This window comes from Rhincodon typus, chromosome 22 (genome assembly GCF_021869965.1).
Source record: "Rhincodon typus isolate 14 chromosome 22, sRhiTyp1.1, whole genome shotgun sequence".
In the NCBI taxonomy this organism is placed as follows: Eukaryota; Metazoa; Chordata; class Chondrichthyes; order Orectolobiformes; family Rhincodontidae; genus Rhincodon; species Rhincodon typus.
The window spans coordinates 38285431-38305363 of record NC_063353.1 but is presented as its reverse complement, the minus strand read 5'-3'; the positions used below and the strand labels follow the sequence as shown (position 1 = coordinate 38305363).

The window sequence follows — 19933 nt, the reverse complement described above, 5'->3', positions numbered from 1 at the left end:
CGGCTTGAGGTGGGAGGAGGGGATAGGTGTGCGGCTTGAGGTGGGAGTAAGTACTGTTTTGAGTTCAATATTCAAGATGTCTTTCTGACTTTTTTAAACAACAGACCTTGATGGAACTGAAAACTAATATCCATTTTCCTCCCCTTCAGAACCCAACTCTCAAACAACAATAATATTGTGTAATCCTTCATAACAAAACAGAATACAGGGTGAGTAATACAGAGTCACAATATTAATTGATTAACAATGTGAATCTCTCTCCATCCAAAGTTAGGAAAAAGTAATCTGAACCTCTGCCAATCAAGACTCAAAACAATCTGATATCATGGCAAGCTTCAGCAGTTGGATATTGTAAGAGCAGCTTTCCTGCTCCACTGACAGATCCCACTTAAAGAACAGGAGAAAGGTCACTCTGGAGCATTTTGCATGCAATTACTCCCAAAATGAAGTCAGTACGAGGACGTGAGTACACAAGTCTGCGGTATTTATCAGACTATTTACATTTAAACATTGCCAGAAATAGAAAAAGGACAATGAGTGGAGTAGTCATTGAGTGAGGGTAATGTGAAGGCAATCTGTGAAGTTATGAATAATGGCCAAGTGGGCCTACTACTTACTGGGCAATGAGCTCAATTGTCAGTACCCATGAAACTGAGCTGCTTAGAAGAATCCAAATGACAAAATAAATAGAGAGCAAAGGAGGAATTGGCTCTTTTGCCCAGTTCATCGCCTCTTTATTGAACCCAATGAAACATGGATGATGCATTTCACACTGCGCTCAACTTTTCTCAAATCTCCCTTCAAAATCTAAGAGGGCAGTTGGTCACTGCCCATCCAACCTGGCACCAATTCAATGTTCCAAAGCACTATTTCAAATACAATCAGGGATGGAATTCCTGGGTGCCCTGGTGAATATACGCATCTTAAAGGGTCCTCATTGCAGATGCTCCTTAAAATTTACCTTGATGACCAAGTTTTTGGGCCCTTTTTGGTACGAATTTTTATTGAGTTGCTCTCCTCTGAGTTTTCTTGTGATACTTAGGGGCAGCACAGTGGGTTTAGGAGCGGCATGGTGGCTCAGTAGTTAACACTGCTGCCTGACAGTGGTAGGGGCCTGGGTTTAATTTCACTCTCGAGTGACTGCCTGTGTGGAGTTTACACATTCTCCCTGTGTCTGCATGGGTTTCCACCAGATGCTCTAGTTTCCTCCCACAGTCCAAATATATGCAAGTTAAGTGGATTGGTCATGCTTAATTGCCCATAATGTTCAGGGATGTGTAGGTTAGATGCATTAGCCATGGGAAATGCAGTGTTACAGGGCAAAGGTAGGGCAGATGGTTTTGGGTAGGATGCTCTCCGGAGGGCCAGTGCAGACTTGTTGGGCTGAACGACCTCTTTCCGCACTAGGGATTCTATTAAAAAAAAATCTGTTCTATCTAAACTTTATAAATGTAGTCTGTTGTCGGAATGTCATGATCTTCAAAAAGGAAATTTATAGCCCCCTCTCTCAGGCTCTGACCTCAAAAGCACAATTAACAAATTTCCAGATAGCAATGAGTATTAATTAAATGATAAGAAATAAAGTAGAAGTAGAATATTTAACCCTCTGAGTCTGCTCTACCATTCAATCAGTTTGTGACTCATCTGATTGTACCCTCAAATCTGTATTCCCATCTACCCTGGTAACCTCTTACTTAATAAGAATCCAGCCACCTCTGCCTTGAAATATTCAAGGACTCTGCTTGCTTCATCCTGTCAGACGGGGTTCCAAAGACTCTCAACCCACAGAAAAAAAGAACACACTAATCTCAGCTTTGAATGGTGACCGTCTATTTTTAAACGGCGATGTCCAGTTCGAGATTCTCCCATAACTGGAGAGAGCTTCTCCCTATCTGGCTTTTCCAGGAAATGGGCCTGTACTCATTGGCCTTTAGAATAGTGAGACTTGATCTGATTAAAACATACAAGATTCTTAGGGGAAAACACAGTGTGGAGCTGGAGGAACACAGCAGGCCAGGCAACATCAGAGGAGCAGGAAAGTTGATGTTTCGGGTCAAGGCCCTTCCTCAGAGATTCTTAGGAGACTTGTCAGGGTAAATGCAGAAAGGTTGTTTTCTTTTGTGGGCGTTTACCACCAAAGGATATCATCTGAAAGCCAGGAGTCTCTCATTTAAGACTGTGATGAGGAGGAATTTCCTCTCTCCCAGATGGTAATGAATTAGTGGAATTCCTTACCACAGAGTTCTGTAAAGACTGGTTTGCTAAGTATGTTCAAGGATGAGATGGGCAGGTTTTAAATCAGTAAGAGAGGCAAGGGTTATAGGGAAACGCCAGGAATGTGGAGTTTTAGATTATTAGTCATGTTCTCAATAATTAGTGGAGTAGACTCAATGGGCTGAATGGTCTATTTATTGTCTTGAAATTCCGCAAACCTGTCATCAGATATGAAAGGAATTTGATTTGTCATAGCTAGTGGATCTAATTCCAACATGGAACGTGATGTACAGAAAAACAGTAAATGCCAGAATCTTGTGTTAGATTGGGCAACAACCTTGATCACAAGTGAAGACATGTTAAAAATAAGGATCAAACGAGAGGCTCCTGGTGCTTAGATGTCTTTGATTTACTGAATCCCATTTCACATGGCCTCTGGGTCCAGTAGGATGACCATGATACTGGGTGGTGGGAGATCTCCAAAATACTTACAGAACTGTGTAATAAATGCTTTTCACACAAGGTTGGGTTTTTGTTCATATTACAGATTTTGGGAGTACACAGGGATGGAACTGCACCTGGCCTAATTCTGAAGATTTGGTTCTTTGTGCCTCTGGTTAAGTGTGGACAATTTTTTTAAAAAATGAAGTGTTTTATCATACCTCACTCAATTCTTCACACTTGAACAACGCAGCAAGTCTCAATGGAATATTTCACCATGATAACAATCATAGCCAAACTCAACTCTTTAAACCCGCACGCCTGCCAGGAATGGAAATTCTGGCTACTATTCTGGCACCAAACCCTCTCGCTGCTTCTCCATAGTTCCTCAGCTTTCTCTACTTGGGGAATACTCTGGTCTCTTGACCTTTTTTCGCCTCAAACCTTGTGTTTCCCCACCTTAAACTGTATCTGCCCCAGTTTCTCCCACTCACACAATACCTCATTGCTCTTCCACAACTTTCTGCACCTAACAATTGTGTCACATAACACAGTTTCATCATCAAACTTGAATATAGGGTCAGGGTCAGTTCATTTGTCAGTAGAACTACCCGAAGAAAATGAACACCAGGACTGCCTGATTTGGTCATCAGTGGATTAAATCAATTGATTAATCATCTGAGAAAGATCTACCCTCAGACATTGTGGGAGAACATATAGAGGACCACACATCTGAGTGTGCAGGATAACATTAAGCCAAAAGAATAACTTTCCCTGGAACAACAACTACATGGCAGAGTTGGTGAGAAATTTCTGTTGGCAATCTTACTGTGAGAATATTTAATGTGCTTCTATCGCAGCTTTTGCTAGGGGTGTCAGTCTGTTTTAAGTGTAACTCCTTTAATTCATACTAGATACTCAGCCCAAGGCTGTCATCTGTATTACATATTAAAATGATTCTTTAAAACCACTTGAGCTATGGTTTTGATGTCAAGGTACAACACAAGTCATACTACATGCAAGAAATCTCTTCCGTTATAGGTAAAACAAGTTTCTTCTTCTGCCTAGTGTCTGTTCCCTTCAGCCCACATCCAACAGCACGGTGGCTTGTGGTTAGGACTGCTGCCTCACAACACCAGGGACCTGGGTTCAATTCCCACCTTGGATGACTGTCTGTGTGGAATTTGCACATTCTCATTCTGTCAGTGTGGGTTTCCTCTGGGTATTCCAATTTCCTACCACAGTCCCAAGATGGTGAGGTGAATTAGCCATGATAAATTGCCCATAATATCCAGGGATGTGCAGGCTGGGTGGTTTAGCCATGGGAAATACTGGGTGATAAGGTAAGGGGGTAGGTCTGGGTGGGATGCTGTTCGGATGGTCAGTGTGCACTCGATGGCCCAAATGGTCTGCTCCCATACTGTAGGGATTCTATGACTGCTAATCCTGTCTTTCTTTAAAATTAATTTATGGGATGGAGTGATGCTGGCTGGCCAGCATTTATTGCCCGTCCCTCGTTGCCCTTGAGAATGTGGGGGTGAGCTGCCTTCTTGAACTGCAGCAGTCCATGTGCTGTGGGTTAATCCAAAATTCTGTTAGGGAGGGAATTCCAGGGTTTTGACCCAACTCCAGTGAAAGAATGATGATATATTTCCAAGTCAGGATGGCAAGTGGCTTGGAGGGGAACTTGCGGATAGTGGTGTTCCATGTATCTGCTTTCCTTATCCTTCTAGATTGGACGGTGCAGTCTAAGGAGCCTTGGTGAATTTCTGAAATTCGTAGACACTGATACGACTGAGTGCCAGTGTTGGAGAGAGAGGATGTTTATGGATGTGGTGCCAATCAAGTGGGCTGCTTTGTCCTTGATGGTGCCAAGCTTCTCAAATGGTGTTGGAGCTACACTCATCCAGACAAGTGGGGAGTATTGCATCACACTCCTGACTTGTGCCTTGTAGATGGTGGGAGGCTTTCAGGAGTCAAGTTAATTACTCCCTGCAGGATTCCTAGCATCTGATCTGTTCTTGTCGCCACTGCATTTATATGACTATCAATTCAGTTTCTGGTCAATGGTAATGGCTAGGAATGATAATCAGGAATTCAGTTATGGTAGCACCATTGAAAGTCAAGGGATAATGGTTAGACTCTGTCTTACTGGTAATGGTCATTACCTGGCATTTATGTGGTGCAAATTTTACTTGCCACTTATCAGCCCAAACCTGGATATTGTCCAGATCTTGTTGCATTTGAACATGGAGTGCTTCAGTATCTGACGAGATGCAATGGTGCTGAACATTGTGCAATCATCAGTGAACCTCCCCACTCGGACTGAAGGTCATTGATAAAATGACCGATGGTGGTTGGACCAAGGGCACTACCCTGAAAAGTTCCTGCAAAGGTGCCCTGGAGCTGAGATTACAGACCTCCAACAACAACAATCATCTTTGTATATGCCAAGTATGACTCCAAGTCAGTCTCAGCTAATAGCACCCATTTCCAAATCCAGAACTAGTGGGTACACATTGCATTCTTAGGACTTGCGTGCAAAATCTAAGTTGACAATTTGAAGCAGTTCTGTAGAACTGCCACACTTTCAGAAGTCTTATCTTCCAAATGACGTGTTTATCCAAGGCTCCTGCCTGCCGTCTTTGGTGGATGTCAAAGACTATGTTCCAAGAAAAGCAGAACAGTTCACCTGTGCTACCTGACCAAATCTATCCCTCAAAAAAGAACAGCTTATCTGGTCACTACCGCTTTGCTGTTTGTGTGAGTTAGCTATGTACAAACTGGTTGCCATTGTTTCCCCTATCAGTTCAAAAGCACTTCACTGTCTGTAAAGCAAGTCCTGACGTTGTGATAAACAGAAAATAAATCTGAATCTTTCCTTGTATCACTTCTCTTTTCTATCCCTTTCTTTCTCTCACCTTATTCAATCTCCCCATCTCTCTCTCTTACCTCCCTACCCCAGACATTCAGTTCCCTTACCCCAACTTCCTTCTCTCTTTACTTTCCTCTGTCTGCATATATGGTACCTGGGAAGATGGCCTTACAGAAGGAGACAGTGTGCCCACTGGATGTTGAAAAGGTAAAAGATCACAGGCCCCGTGAATGCCAGGCTTTTTATAGAGATCCACCAGGACCCAGAATAGCTGTTTCTAGCACCCTCTTACCTCCAACTCTCGGAGAACGGGGTGGTCTTCAATTCCCGGGAAGAGAACTCGCATGGTATAGGCCCGGTAATCCAGGAAGGGGATCCCTGTAGCGTCTAAATCACTGGTCAGCTCATTGATATCCGTCTGTAACTCTGCGAAGGCTGCCAAAGAAGAGTACCACAGAATGAAAAGGGCTCGGCAAAACACACGGGCGACCCAATTAATTACAGAGCTATTAACAAAATGAACACCACAATGAAACATGCTGATGGGATAATGATGGCTTGTCTACTAAAAGTAAATAGAAATTATTTTATTTTAGTCTCACCCATCAAGACCGTAAAGTCTGAGCTCTGTGCCAAAATACCAGGAGTTTCAGGAACCAGAGTGTCTTGTTCTACCATATCTTCTACAATATTTAAGGGAATGCAGGAACAGAAATGCTTGAGGCTTAATGTACATATTTTTTGTTTAGGATGCCAGATTAAGTTGATAAGTCTGCTAGGCTACCATTAAGTTTTCCTTGGGTTCATAGATAGAGTAATAGAGTACAAAACAAGAAGGTTGTGCAATAACTAATTTCGAAAGATAGCACCTCTGTCATCGCAGCACTCCCATGGTGTCACTCTGGATGCTGAGTCTCAATCATGTCCTTAACTCTCCGTGGAGTGGAATTTGAACCCACAACTTTCTCACTTAGAGACAAGTGTAATAAATAGATTGGCATCATTAATGAAATCATGGAGCACAGATGAAGGTCATTCAGCCAGTACTGGCTCTTCAGTTAGTACTACTCCACTATTCTTTCCCTGTAACTGTAGATGTTTTCCATTCAAGTAATTACCCGTTGCCCTTTTGAAAGTTATTATTGAATCTGTTTTTATTATCCTTTCAGGGAATGTATCGCAAAACCAAAAAATGTCTCCTAGTGTTGCCTCTGGTCTGCTTGTCAATCACCACAAACCTACATTTTTTGTTATTCTTTTCAGGGATGTAGCCATCACTGGCAAGGCCAGCATTCGTTTCCACTCCCTAATTGTCCTTGAGAAGGTGGTGGTGAACTGAATTCGGAAAACAAGACTGCAGTTCATCTGGCGTGCCACACTCTCAATGTTATTCAAAGGAGAATTTCTGGATTTTGACCCGGTGACAATGAAGGAACAGCAATATAGTTCCAAGTCAGGATGGTGTGTAGCTTGGAGCGGAACTTGAAGAGGTGATGGCATTCCCATTCACCTGCTGCCTTTGTCCTTCTGGGTGTTTTGAAAGGTAATGTTGGAGAAGTCTTGTTGAGTTGATACAGTGCCTCTTGTGTGCACTACCAAAGTGCAGCTGCTGTGCGTCAGCAGTGGGGAGAATGAATGTTTAATGTGGTGAATGCGTGCATTTCTTGCATTTCTTGATATGACAAAGATTGAATGAAATTGACTGGAGGTTGGCAACTGTGATGCCAGGGACTTCAAAAAGAAACTGAGGTGGATACTATTCCCTTTTGTCACTGACTATTCTGTTTATGGAAGATGTTATTCATATTTCCTTTATCAAAAGTATTCCTGATGTTGAACAGTTTTAGAAAATTTCCTCTTACCCTTCTCTTCTCTAAGGAAAGCAACCTCAGCTTATCCAGTCTCTTCATAAAATACAGGTACCATTTCAGTAACTCTCTTCTGCATCTTCTCCAACACTCCAACTGTTCAGAACTGAACATAATACTCCATCTGAGTCCTAACCAGTAGTTTATAAAGGCTTGGTTTAATTTCCTTGCTTTTGTACTGAGGTCTCTGTTGTTAAAGCCAAGAACGCTATGTGCTTTTTAACAGCTTTCCCAACTTCCTCTGATACTTCCAATGATTTTTGTAAATGCATCCTCAGGTCTGTTCCTGAACCCTGTTAAAAATACATCTTAATTTATTTTGCCTCTCTTTTTATTAAAGCACTTCACTTTGTGCTAAAGTTCATTTATCATGTGCCTGCCAACTACACCAGTCAATGTCCTCCTAAAGCCCCTTACTGACCACTTCCCTGCTTATTACATTGTTGATCTTTGTGTCATCTCTAAATTTTGAATTTATGTCCTTTGTATCCAAGTCCAGATCACAGTCACATATCGAGACAAGCTGTGGTCCTTTCCTAATCCAAATCCTGGGTGAATACTACTGTATACTTCTTTGGCTAAATGGATTTCTTCTTTACTGAGTTTCTTATAAAATTTAAAGTAACAGTTTTTCATAGTTACAGAAAGTGCAAGAAAAGCTCAGCATGCTTGGCATCATTATGGAGTCAGAAACATTTTGACTCGTCTTTGGTTTATAGTTAGTTTGCAACCAGCCATGTAACGGTATGGTGTGCCATCCATCAAGAGTACTAGACAGCCATCTGAAAGGTTCTGAAAGGACACAAAGAAACTTTGAGGTAACTACTCAATTTACCTTCTTTACATTCCAGAGCTACCCTGGACTCCAGGTTGTCCATCTGCATCTGTAATCTCTTCAGCGTCAAGTCACTCTCCCGGGACTTCCTCTTGTAGGCGACCAGTACCACAATGATAAAGATGATGAGAAGACCCCCAGCCGCTCCGATGCTGATAATGGCTGGGAAGCTCAGTGGGCTGTCTGGGAAAATGTGCACCGTCCCAGGGGAATATTCCAGGCCTCCGACCCGTGCCTAAGAGGGAAAATATCAGTTCATTACTTTTAAATACTGTCAACTCAGTTTAGACCTATCTCAAGGAGAATAACTGCAGTGGGCAGCAACTGAAACAAGGGTGTGTATGATTTCTTTTGACGGTCAATGATTCTTTAATTGCTCGATAGATAGAAAAAGAAAGACAGACAGAGGGAAAGATAGACGGAGAATAGAAATCCAGATAGATTAAACAAAAAGATACTGGAGGCACAGACAGGTGACAGAAAGTTATATGTACTTTTCAATGTTGAATGGTTTGAGAGATATAGCACAGAATAAAGCAAATTTCTGTCTAGAACAGCTTCACTCAATCATTCTGTAAAACTAATAAAATGCCGCACATCTAATATGTTCCTTGAATTATTCCACAACATAAATAATAATTAATGAATGTATTTATCATATTATATCACTGTGAAAGCATTGTTTTTAATGACTTATAATTGATGTTGTTTATCCTTAGGGCCCGTCAGTAAAAATAAATCTAACCACTTTAGCCCTGGCAGTTTCTCTGACCATCAATCACTGCACCTATCTCCATCACTCCTTACTGTAAGAGTGGTGTACTGCCCAGATCCTCCTGTCTGGAGATTAGCTGTCTGGGTCTCTCTACGTCACTATCTATGCATTTTACTCTCCAGCACAGAAGCAGGCCATTCAGCTGAATTCACCTATGCAAGTGTTCATGCTCCACTCAAGCCTCCTCTCACCCTATTTCACTCACCCATCACTATTTCCTTTTAATCCCTTCTCCCTCTTGTGGTTAAGATGCCTTTAATGCATCAATGATATTCACATCAGCTATTTATTGAGGCAACAAATTTGACATTCTAGCCACAGAGGTGTCTCCTGAATTCCCTATTAGATTTCTTGATCATCATCTTTCATTTTATTCCCCTTTCATTTAGGTCCGTCCCACAGAACAAAGAACATATAACAGCACAGCACAGGAACAGGCCCTTTGGCCCATCATGTCTGTGCTGACCATGATGCCATTCTAAGCTAATCCCATTTGCCTGCACATGATCCATATCGCTCCATTCCCTGCCTGTTCATTTGTCTGTCTAAATGCCTCTTAACTGTTGCTATCATATCTGCTTCTAACACTTTCCATAGCAGCGCTTTCCAGGCACCTACCACCCTCTGCGTAAAAAACTTGCTTCGCACATCTCCTTTAAACAAACTCCCTCTCAGCTTTAACCTGTGCCTCCTGGAATTCGACATTTCCACCCTGGGAAGAAGACTAACTATCCACCCTATCCATACCACTCATAATTTTATATATTCCTAACAGGACCGTATCTCAGCATCTGACACGTTAATGGAAACAGTCTGAGTTTGTACAACCCAAACAGAAGTTGCTAGAAAAGCTCAGCAGGTCTGGCAGCATTCGTGACGAGAAGTCAGAGTTAACATTTCGGGTCCAGCAACCCCTCTTCAGAGGAAGGGTCACCGGACCTGAAACGTTAACTCTGATTTCTCTTCACAGATGCTGCCAGACCTGTTGAGCTTTTCCGGCAACTTCTGTTTTGATCTCTGATTAACAGCATCTGAAGTTTTTATTGTGTTTGTATAACCTCTCCTTATAGCTAATGCACTCCAATTCATGGCGAAATCCTGGGTAAACCTCTTTTGCACCCTGTCCAAAGCCTCCACATCCTTCCTATTGTGTGGTAACCAGAACTATGCACACTACTCCACATGTGGCCTAACTGAAGTCTTATACAGCTGCAACATGACTTGTCAACTTTTATACTCAATGTCCTGACCAATGAAGGCAAGCATGCCATATGCCTTCTTGACCACTTTATCCACTTGTGTTGCCATTTTTAGGGAGCTATGGACTTGCACCCCAAGATCCCTTGAAGGGTCCTACCATTTACTGTATACTTTCTTGTTGCATTTGACTTCCCAAAATGTAATACCTCACAACTTGTCTGGATTAAACTCCATCTGCGAACTTTCCAACTAATCTATATCCTGCTGTATCCTTTGATAACCTTCCTCACTATCCACAACACCAAATTTTGTGCCGTCTGCAAACTTACTAATCAAACCATCTGTATTTTCATTCAAATCATTTATATATATTGCAAATGCTTGGGTGGGACCATCATGACAGAAGGTGAAATTTGAATCCAATATTAATCTGCAATTTAAAAACAAAGGTCAAAAAATGGCAACCATGTACCCATTGTGAATTGCTGCAAAACACTATCCAATGTCCGTTAGAAAAGAAAATCTACCATCCTTACCTAGTCTGACCTATATGTGACTCCAGATCCACAGCAACGTGGTTGACTATTAAGTCCATTCTGGGCAGAATTTTAGGCAAAATGCTGGCCTGGCCAGCCACACCCACATTCCATGAATAAAATATGAATTGGATAAAAAAAAAGGCTCAACTGCATAGAACCATCAATGGGCTTCTTCCAGGGGCCCACAGTTTCCAAAGCTTTTTTTTAAGCCCTAACCTAACTCTTAGCTGTGTCTACTGGATCCCAGGATTATTTTCCTGGACTCTTTGGAACCTGTTATAGAAATACCATTTTCAACATGGAGCCACTTTTGTTGCTCCTAAGTAGCTGACTGACCAATAGCCTAAAGATAGCAACTGTCTGCTTCAACTGCTTCCAGCCACTTGAACTGTTTCAATGAGATCTATTATCTAAACCACAGAACAAGCCCCACCTCTTGTTCCTGTTCCCTGAAAGTCACAGTATTTATAGATTGCTGCTTTACACAGTACAAATGGATGAAAAAAAAATTTTATCACAAGATTCTCCACATGAGGACCTATATATAGCATGCAGGCAATCCCACTCAGGGGGTTTTACAATCTAGCCTGACCTCTTACGTTCACCCAGCATTCACACAATATTCACAGGTTCCCTACCAGTTTCCCAAACACCAGCCTCAGAACATTGAGACCATGTGGAATATTCCTTGATTGGGCTGAGGAATCAGATCTGGAGGCCTGTTTACTCTGTATGACTCAGTTACCTAATATAATGCCATTCATGATATGACAGAAACAGTGCAAACTAGAGGGATGAGTTATAAGGGAAGGCTGGCGCTTTTTCCCTGGATGCATGAGGTTAAGGAGTGACCTTATTGAGGTTTATAAACCCATGACAGACATAGATAAGGTGAATAGCCAAGGACTTTTCCCCAGAGTACAGGAATCCAAAACTAGAGAGCATAGGTTTAAAGTGAGAGGGAAAAAATTTAAAAAGGACCTGAGTGGCAACTTCTTCACAAAGAGGGTAGTATGTGTATGGAACGAGCAGATGGAGGAAGTGGTAGAGGCGAGTACAACTACAACATTTAAAACACATATGGACAGGTATAGGGATAGGAAAGGTTTAGAGGGACATGGGCCAAATGCAGGCAAATGGGACTCAATCAGTTTAGGAAACCTGTTCAGCATGGACGAGTTGGCCAAAGGGTCTGTTCCCATGCTGTATGACTCTAGAGAATGAACAACAAACACACATGTTGAAATGAAGCTGATAATTGAAATTCACAAGACCAGAAAACGTTTACGTGTTTCAACCAGCACATGAAGCAATTCCAAACTTTCAGATTCAATCCCTTCCAGTATAAACCCCTACTCACCAGTATTCTATGCCGTCCAGTGAGATTTGGCGACTCACAAAGGAGCTGAGTGTCTGACACTGTAACAGAACACAGTTTCTCTCCAATCAGAACGGTATAATTCAGCTTCATATTACCAGCAGCAACGGAAGGGATGAGGTTCCGGCCCTGTGATGTGTACAGAGAGTAAAAGCAGAGGAAATGAGTCTGGTTTTGAGAAAATTAGTCTTGACTGGGATTTCACAGTTTAAAACTAAGGTGCCATCTGTTTAAGAAAATAGGGATTCTATTTTTTTTTCTCACACGGCATCCTGAGTCTTTGGAACTCTCTTCCTTAAAAGGTGGCAGAAACAGAATCATGGAGTTATCTTTGTTGAGGAAGAGGTAGGTGGATTTTTGGCCCGCCAAGGGGAGAAGAGGTTATCAGGAGAAAGTGGAGCAATCAGATTGGTCATGATCTTACTGAGTGGTGGAGCAGGTTTGAGGGAATGAGTGGCTTACTTCTGCTGCAGTTTTATATGCAGCAGAAAGCAACGGAGGCCAAGGATCAACCTTTTTGGAGTGCATCATCTGTCACTTTGTGGTCTTGCGATGAAATTAAGACTCAACATTCTTAATAGCTCATTCTTCCAATGATCTAATAAAACCCAGCCTGGGACACCCATCCCAGTCAGCTTCAGCAAAACGGCACAGGGCACAATTAGTCTGAATTGCAACACATTGAGGATAGAAAGCATTAATTTTACTGTTCGTCTTTATTCTACACTACCAGTGTTCAGAACCAGGTTTTTTGAATCAGCGCAGTAATGTTACTGAACTAGAAATCCAGAGACCTGGACAAATGCTGGACATCAGTTCAAATCCCACTACAGGAGCTGGGGGAATTTAAATTAATCTATAAATCTGAAATAAAGTGCTCAATTCATTGACAATAATCATGAAACAACTAGGCTGTTGTAAAAATCAAAACTGCTGGAGAAACTCAGCAGGTCTGGCAGCACCTGTGGAGAGAGAAACAAAATTAATATTTTAGTCCAATATGATTCTTACCATGTCTCCCTGATGTTGTTCATGGAAGAAATAACCTGGTCTTGACAACATATGTCTATAGACCCACAGCTGACTCTCAATTACCCTCAGGAATGTCCCAGCAAACAAGGCTAATTGTATCTAATCACTACAGGGAAGAAAAAAAGCGTTCTGGGTTTCCAAAAGGCTGCAGCAGTACAAGGAAGCAATCACCACCACCTTCTTCATGGAAATCAGGGATGGGCAATAAATGCTGGCCCAGTCAGTGACTCTCATATCCCATGAAAAGTCTTTTTAAAAATATCTCATCCTTGCTTACCTTCAGGATAATGGGAGACCCGGGTTTCAGTTCCAAAACTCCAGAGGTGCTCAGTGGTTCAAACACAGGGTTGGGGTAATATATGAAATTTGTGTTGTTGTAGATTAGCAATGTTTGCACATTGTCCAAGATAAATCCAAATTCATCAGGACGCTCTATGTTATCGGTCTGTTGGTTGGGACTGATAGCCAGGGCAGGACCCTGGCAGATCATCGTGGTTGAGTTTTGTACCGTGCATGTCTGGGGAAAGAAAAGAAACAACAATAAGAAAACTTGCTTCTTATCCTTTAGCTTTTCTTCTTGTATTGTGTTGTGGATCTGAATTCATAGAACAAATGATAGTCTCAGAGACTCTTGTGGTATTTTCATAAAATTACAGAGAATAGACTCGATTTTCCACAGGTTCGCATTTACACCCAAGTAGGATGGACTGAGATTTCTCAAGCCCCACCTACTGACTCCCTACCTTCCCACCTTAGTGCCCTGAGCACACGTCCCACTGTAATAAGCAGTATGCTTTCCATAAGTCAAATAGGCTCCAGGCAGCAGAAGGAAGTGTTTAACATTTAGAACTCACTAATGTGCTTGGTAGATGTATTGGGATGCTGCAGTACATAAAGGTCTGCAGCAACTTTTAGCCATTGAAACAACAAACATAAAATTGCACACAATTTGCAATATTCTAATGGAGGATGACCAGAGATTGTCCTCTGCCTGTACACTCCACTATGGGTCTGAGCAACCTGTACCTCAACTGCTGCCTGACCTCTGGCAAAATACCCATCACAACTTCATTCTACCTCTTAAACACTCTGATTATTACAAAGATGCCCATTTGAAGGCTCCTACTGTAGACCACAGCTAGCAGTCAACAAGGGTTCTCAATTTGGCGAAAATCTCTTTACGCTGTCGTGACATTTACAGGTTGGTCGTGCTGTTGGTGAGCTTGAAACAACTTTGCAGTCTCTCTTATTTAATGACCAAGAAGAACAGCTTTGAGGAAGTTTTGTCTTGCAGAATTAACCTTCATATCAATGGTGACAGATTACAATATAAAACAACGATTAATCCATAAAACAACATGGATCGACTTGCTTTCTCATTGCGACAAAGTACTTTCAGAAATCCTAGGGAACCACACCATCAATATTAGAAGTTTGGCAACTTGGCCCCATAGAGTTCATTATATTTGATTTGTTATTTATGCACATGTTTGTCATTCTCCCATGATGCTCATTAGGGCTGACTCTCATTAAGCATCATGTGCTCTACCTCAGAGGGCACAATGCAAGAGGAGAAATTCTCTTGACCTTCCTATTCTCTGCACTGAAGGAAGCATTTTTCAGAATCATAGAATCCCTACAGTGTGGAAGCAATCCATTCGGTCCATCAAGTCCACACCTACCCTCTGAAGAGAATCCCAACCAGACCCACCCCTCTACCCTTTCCCTGTAACCCTGCATTTCACATGGCTAGCCCTTTAACCTGCAGGTCCCTGGGCATTATAGGACAATCGAGCATGGCCGATCCCCCTCGCCTGCACACCATCGGACTGTCAGAGGAAACCAGAGCACCCAGAGGAAACCCATGAAGACACAGGGAGAATGTGCAAACTCCGCACAGACGGTTGCCCGAGGCTGGAATCGAACCTGGATCCCTGACACTGTGTGGCAGCAGTGCTAACCACTGACCCTCTGCGGTGCCCCAAAGACTTGTTTTTAAACCACAGCCACTGCATCTCGAGTTCAAAGAAGAAGTGAGTTCTTCCTGATTTTCTGAATAACATTTATCCCTCATTTGTCAAGACTTTTTTTTTTAAATGAAGGATAATCCGATAATGACCACATTTCTGAGCACAAATTGGTAAGGGGCTTTCAGCATTACACCAATCATTACATGTCAAAAATACTTCAGTACCTGCAAAGCCTTTTAGGATATCATGAGATTGCATCAGGCACTACATAGCTACAAGTTGCTCCCCGCACAGTGTAAAAGCTCACTGGCATCTGGTCTGGTGACTGGTGTGGAAATGTGTCAGTACACACACCCCACGGCACACAGACTCACAACCATTCACAAATAATACAGAACAGAAAAGCTGAGGTCGCTGCTTCTATTTGTTGACCTGGGCATGGGCAGAGCTGGATTTGGATATAATAGCTGTTGACAATCTGTTGATGTTGAATGTCATTGGGTGTGGGGTTCAGAAGTTAAGAATGGCTAACAAGGGGGTAAGTGACGGCCTGGTGGTATTATCACTGGACTACCGATCCAGAGACCCAGGTAAGGTTCTGGGATCCTGGATTCAAATCCTGCTGGGTGAGATTGAATTCAATTATAATCTGGAAGTAAGAGTCTAAAAAATGAGCGTGAAACTGCTGCCAATTGTCATAAAAACCCATCTGGCTCACCAGTGTCCTTCAGGGAGGGAATCTGCCATCCTTACCTGGTCTGGCCTACATGTGACTCCAGGCCCACAGCAACGTGGTCAATTCTTAGCTGCCCTCTGGGTAATTAAGAATGGGCAATAAATGCTAGTTCAGTCAATGTCACCCACATCCCATGAATTAGGATAGAGATGGCATCCAGCGGTTCCAGACCTTCCATGAATCAATACCCTTGGGACAGCAGATGGGGAGGCTGTTGTCTGAAAGTAATTGCTTGAACACAAGTACAAGTGGCAAATCAGTCAATGCACAGCCAGATACGGAAGTGACTTGTCAATCACTGTTTCCACTGAACCAGTGCGGCACACTGACTGCTCCTGATGGGCCTAACACTGTGAAATTAGCGCAGAAACCTTCACCAGTAACAGAAGCATCATTTCTATCACACTGACAGTGACTGAATTAGGATAGTGGCTGCTCTCCTCCCTCCCAATAGGCCTTTAGATTATAAATAGATTCCAGAATATGTTGTTAGTGATTGAACAGAGGTGCGGGACAAACGAGGGAGGAATCGATTTCAATGCAAAGGCAGCCAGGAAGATACCTGCATTATTTGCTTCCTTTTATCTAACAGTTGTATTTACACAGAAACTAGGAGGAGGAGATCATTTGGTCCTATGAGTTTGCTCCATCAATAGATCTGATCATTCCATCTTCTATCTGAATATTACCTTCCTGCTTTCTCCCCATATCCCTTGATGCTTTTAAAATCTAAAGTAAAATCTATTTATTTCGTCATGTAATATTACATGTGCAACAGCGCAATTACACTTGATACAAAGACTCTCTCTCTCAGCAGAGGTTACAATGGACGAACAGAGCAGGAGCAGCAAACAGGGCATGTAGACCTTGCAATATATGGAAGCACAGTTAGGTCCCACGCACGGTGATGAATTCAGGCCAATCCATAAATGTCTTGGACAGACTCTACACAGATACTAGATGCCAGGCTTTATATCAAACTGCATCCATTAGTGCAAACATAGAACCAATGTAATCTACTTAAAACAATAAGCGAGCTGGGCAATAGCAACACATTTATTTGAAAATTGATAGCACTTAATCACACCACAAGTTCTGAGCTTGTTGTCATCTGGAACACTCTCTTTGTATTGACAAAAGCTGTCAATTCTACGAATAATTTTGTGACGACATTGACCAGGATTTGAGGATGAGGAGCTTTGAGAGAAAAAAGTGAGGGTTATGGACGAGGCAAAATTGCTTTAGCCGAGACGCAGCACAGGTGCAATGGGCTGACCGGCCTGCTGTATGCTGTACCTTTTCTCTATGTTTCTAAGCCTTCAATGAAAATGAATCCTGGCACCAGTGGCTGATTGGAAAACGAAGCTCTACCAACTAGGAGACTTCTCGAGTGAGACCAGATCTGGTCAGGCCAATTTTCCCTCTCCAGATATACAGATCAAGAACATAAATTTGGTCCAGCCACTGGCAGTTTGATTGCACACTTGCTAAAAACAGCAATTTGCATTTATATAGTGCCTTTAACATGGTAAAATACCCAAGGTGCTTTAATTCATGCGAGCATTTAAAAGATACATTTCTGCTGTTGGGGCACTGGCATTACTAGTCAGGTGAGCATTTATTGACTATCCTAACTTGTCCTACCATAGGTGGTGTCATTTGTTAAAGGTCAATCTCAATGATTGTGGAACGACTGTCATATGCAAGCCAAACAAGGTGGGGACAGTGGGTTCACTTCCCCCAAGGATCCCAGTGAACCAGTTAGAATTTTAGACAGAATTTTTGTGGCCATTTTTTGCCAAGACCCCAAATTTTTCCATTTCCAGTTCTGTAGAAAAGACACACATAATACAAATTTCTCACAGATAGCAAGAACTGCCGATGCTAGAGTCAGAGATAATACAGTGTGGAACTGGAGGAACACAGCAGGCCAGGTAGCATCAGAGGAGCGGGAAAGTGGACGTTTCGGGTTGGGACCCTTCATCAGGACTAGTCAATTTTTCTGCTCCTCTGATGCTGCCTGACCTGCTGTTTTCCTTCAGCTCCACACTGTATGGACTACAAAATTCTCCAATTGGCCAATTGTGGGATTTAAACTCACTGGATTCGTAGCCAAGCAAGATGACCACCCACAGTCAGAGCAGGCTATGTTTAGGGTGGCACGGTGGCTCAGTGGTTAACACTGTGGTCTCACAGACCTGGGTTTGATTCCACCGTCAGGTGAATATCTGTGTGGAGTTTGCACGTTCTCCCCGTGTCTGTGCGGATTTCTGCCAGGTGCTCCGGTTTCCACCCACAGTCCAAGGATGTGCAGGTTAGTTGGATTAGCCATGCTAATTTGTCCTGTGGTATCCAGGGACATGCAGACTAGGTGGATTAGCTTCAGTTTAAAAACCCCATACAAGTGGTGGGTCTGAGTGGAATGCTCTTCAGGTGATTGGTGCAGACTCAATAGATGGATTGAATGGCCTCTTCCTGCACTGTAGGGATTCTACGAATTTAGTTTGCAATAAGCACACATTCAGAGCCAAAACCGCCAACTGTTAATTGGCAATTCTTAATTGCCAGCAATCTGCGATCAAAAAAAAACAAGTGCTCAGTGAAGCCTCGAGTATGAGAAGGATTATGCTGGTATGGGTGAATTAAGGAGAACCCCCTCCCCCTCCCCTCACCAACTGAGATTGGGCTTGGGGGCAGGTTTTGTGCTGGAGCTAGACTCTGTCATCCTGGCTGCGAGGCTGTTCAGCCCTGACAGCATGATAACAAGGAAGCACCCTCATCGCTGCACTGATATCTAGACAATCACAAAGGAAAACTGCCAGAACAATCTGACGATCAGACTCAACATAAAGGACTCGTTACCCAGGTTCATAGATTCATACAGCACAGAAAAAGCTGTTTGGCCCATTGAGTCTGCAGCGACATAACTGCCGCTAAAACTGCGCCAAGCCCAATTTCCTGCACTTGTCCCATATTCTTGAATGTTATGACATTTCAAGTGCCCATCCGAATTTTTTTTTAATGTTGTAAGGTTTCCAGCCTCCAGGCAGTGCATTCCAGATTCACACCATTTGCCAAGTTAAAAAGTCTTTTTTCCCCAAACCCCCTCCAAATCCCCTGCCCTTACCCTAAAGCTACGTCCTTGGAGGCTGGATTATTTTTAAAAAATTAGAATTCAACAGGAATGATTTACAAAAACAGTTTCTGCAAACAAAAGCCGACATTGATTTTTCCTCTTTCTTTATAACGCGTCTATCATTTTCTCAGATGAAATGCTCCATGCTTAATTTTAATCGATTCATCCAGGGTTCCGAGGCAGAGCCAATCACAGGCCCCCTTCCCTGTTTCCCTGCTGTTGCAGAGAATTGCACTGGAGAAAGTCATCAGGGGCCAGGGTTGGAGCTTTCCATTCTGCCAAATGTAATACTGCTCTGTAATCTTACAGGCTATTTACAACTAATTTGGGAAATTGTGTAGATGGTCATCTTAGCTGTTATATAACTTTACAACATTAGCTGCAGCTATTTATCTCTCGGTGTTTGCAGCAGGCTCCTATTAGTCTCTCAGGTGCTCAGGGTGGGGGTGAGGGGCTCATCCAACAGCTGAAGGAGACATTCGGCCCATCGTGCTTGTCTTGGCTCTCAGAAAGAACTGTTCAATTAATTCACAAAAGGACTATCTGGTCATTATTATGTTGCTGCATGTGGGAGCTTACTCTTTGCGAAATGACTGTTGCGTTTCATGCATGGCAACAACTACTACACTTCAATCCTTGGCTATAAACCACCTTGGAATTCCTTACGGTTGTAAACGGCGCTACAAAAATGCAAGTCTCTCTGTTTTTTGCTCTTGGTTCTGGATGACAGTGGAAACTTCTAGAACCAGCTGATGCTCTGCCCTTTGAGTGTCAGCATGGTCAGTAAGAGCCCACTCAGCGGGGGCTCGGGCAGCAGGGGCACAGGCAGCGGGGGCTCGGACAGTGGGGGCTCGGACAGTGGGGGCTCGGACAGTGGGGGCCTGGGCAGTGTCGGATCGGACAGTGGGGGCTCAGACAGAGTCGATCGGACAGG

General features: G+C 42.9%; 1 protein-coding gene across 1 annotated transcript in view; it reads right to left on the bottom strand.

Annotated features, from left to right (window-relative positions):
* LOC109919248 (plexin-A4-like) overlaps window positions 1-19933 on the bottom strand; it is a 503825-nt gene that overhangs the window by 280926 nt on the left and 202966 nt on the right. Inside the window, exons 16-19 of the mRNA XM_048609992.1 lie at window positions 13435-13674; window positions 12108-12254; window positions 8234-8468; window positions 5823-5965 (exon numbers count right to left, since the gene is read on the bottom strand). Of these exons, the coding sequence (XP_048465949.1) occupies window positions 5823-5965; window positions 8234-8468; window positions 12108-12254; window positions 13435-13674 (765 nt within the window). The remainder of the gene's footprint in view (window positions 1-5822; window positions 5966-8233; window positions 8469-12107; window positions 12255-13434; window positions 13675-19933) is intronic.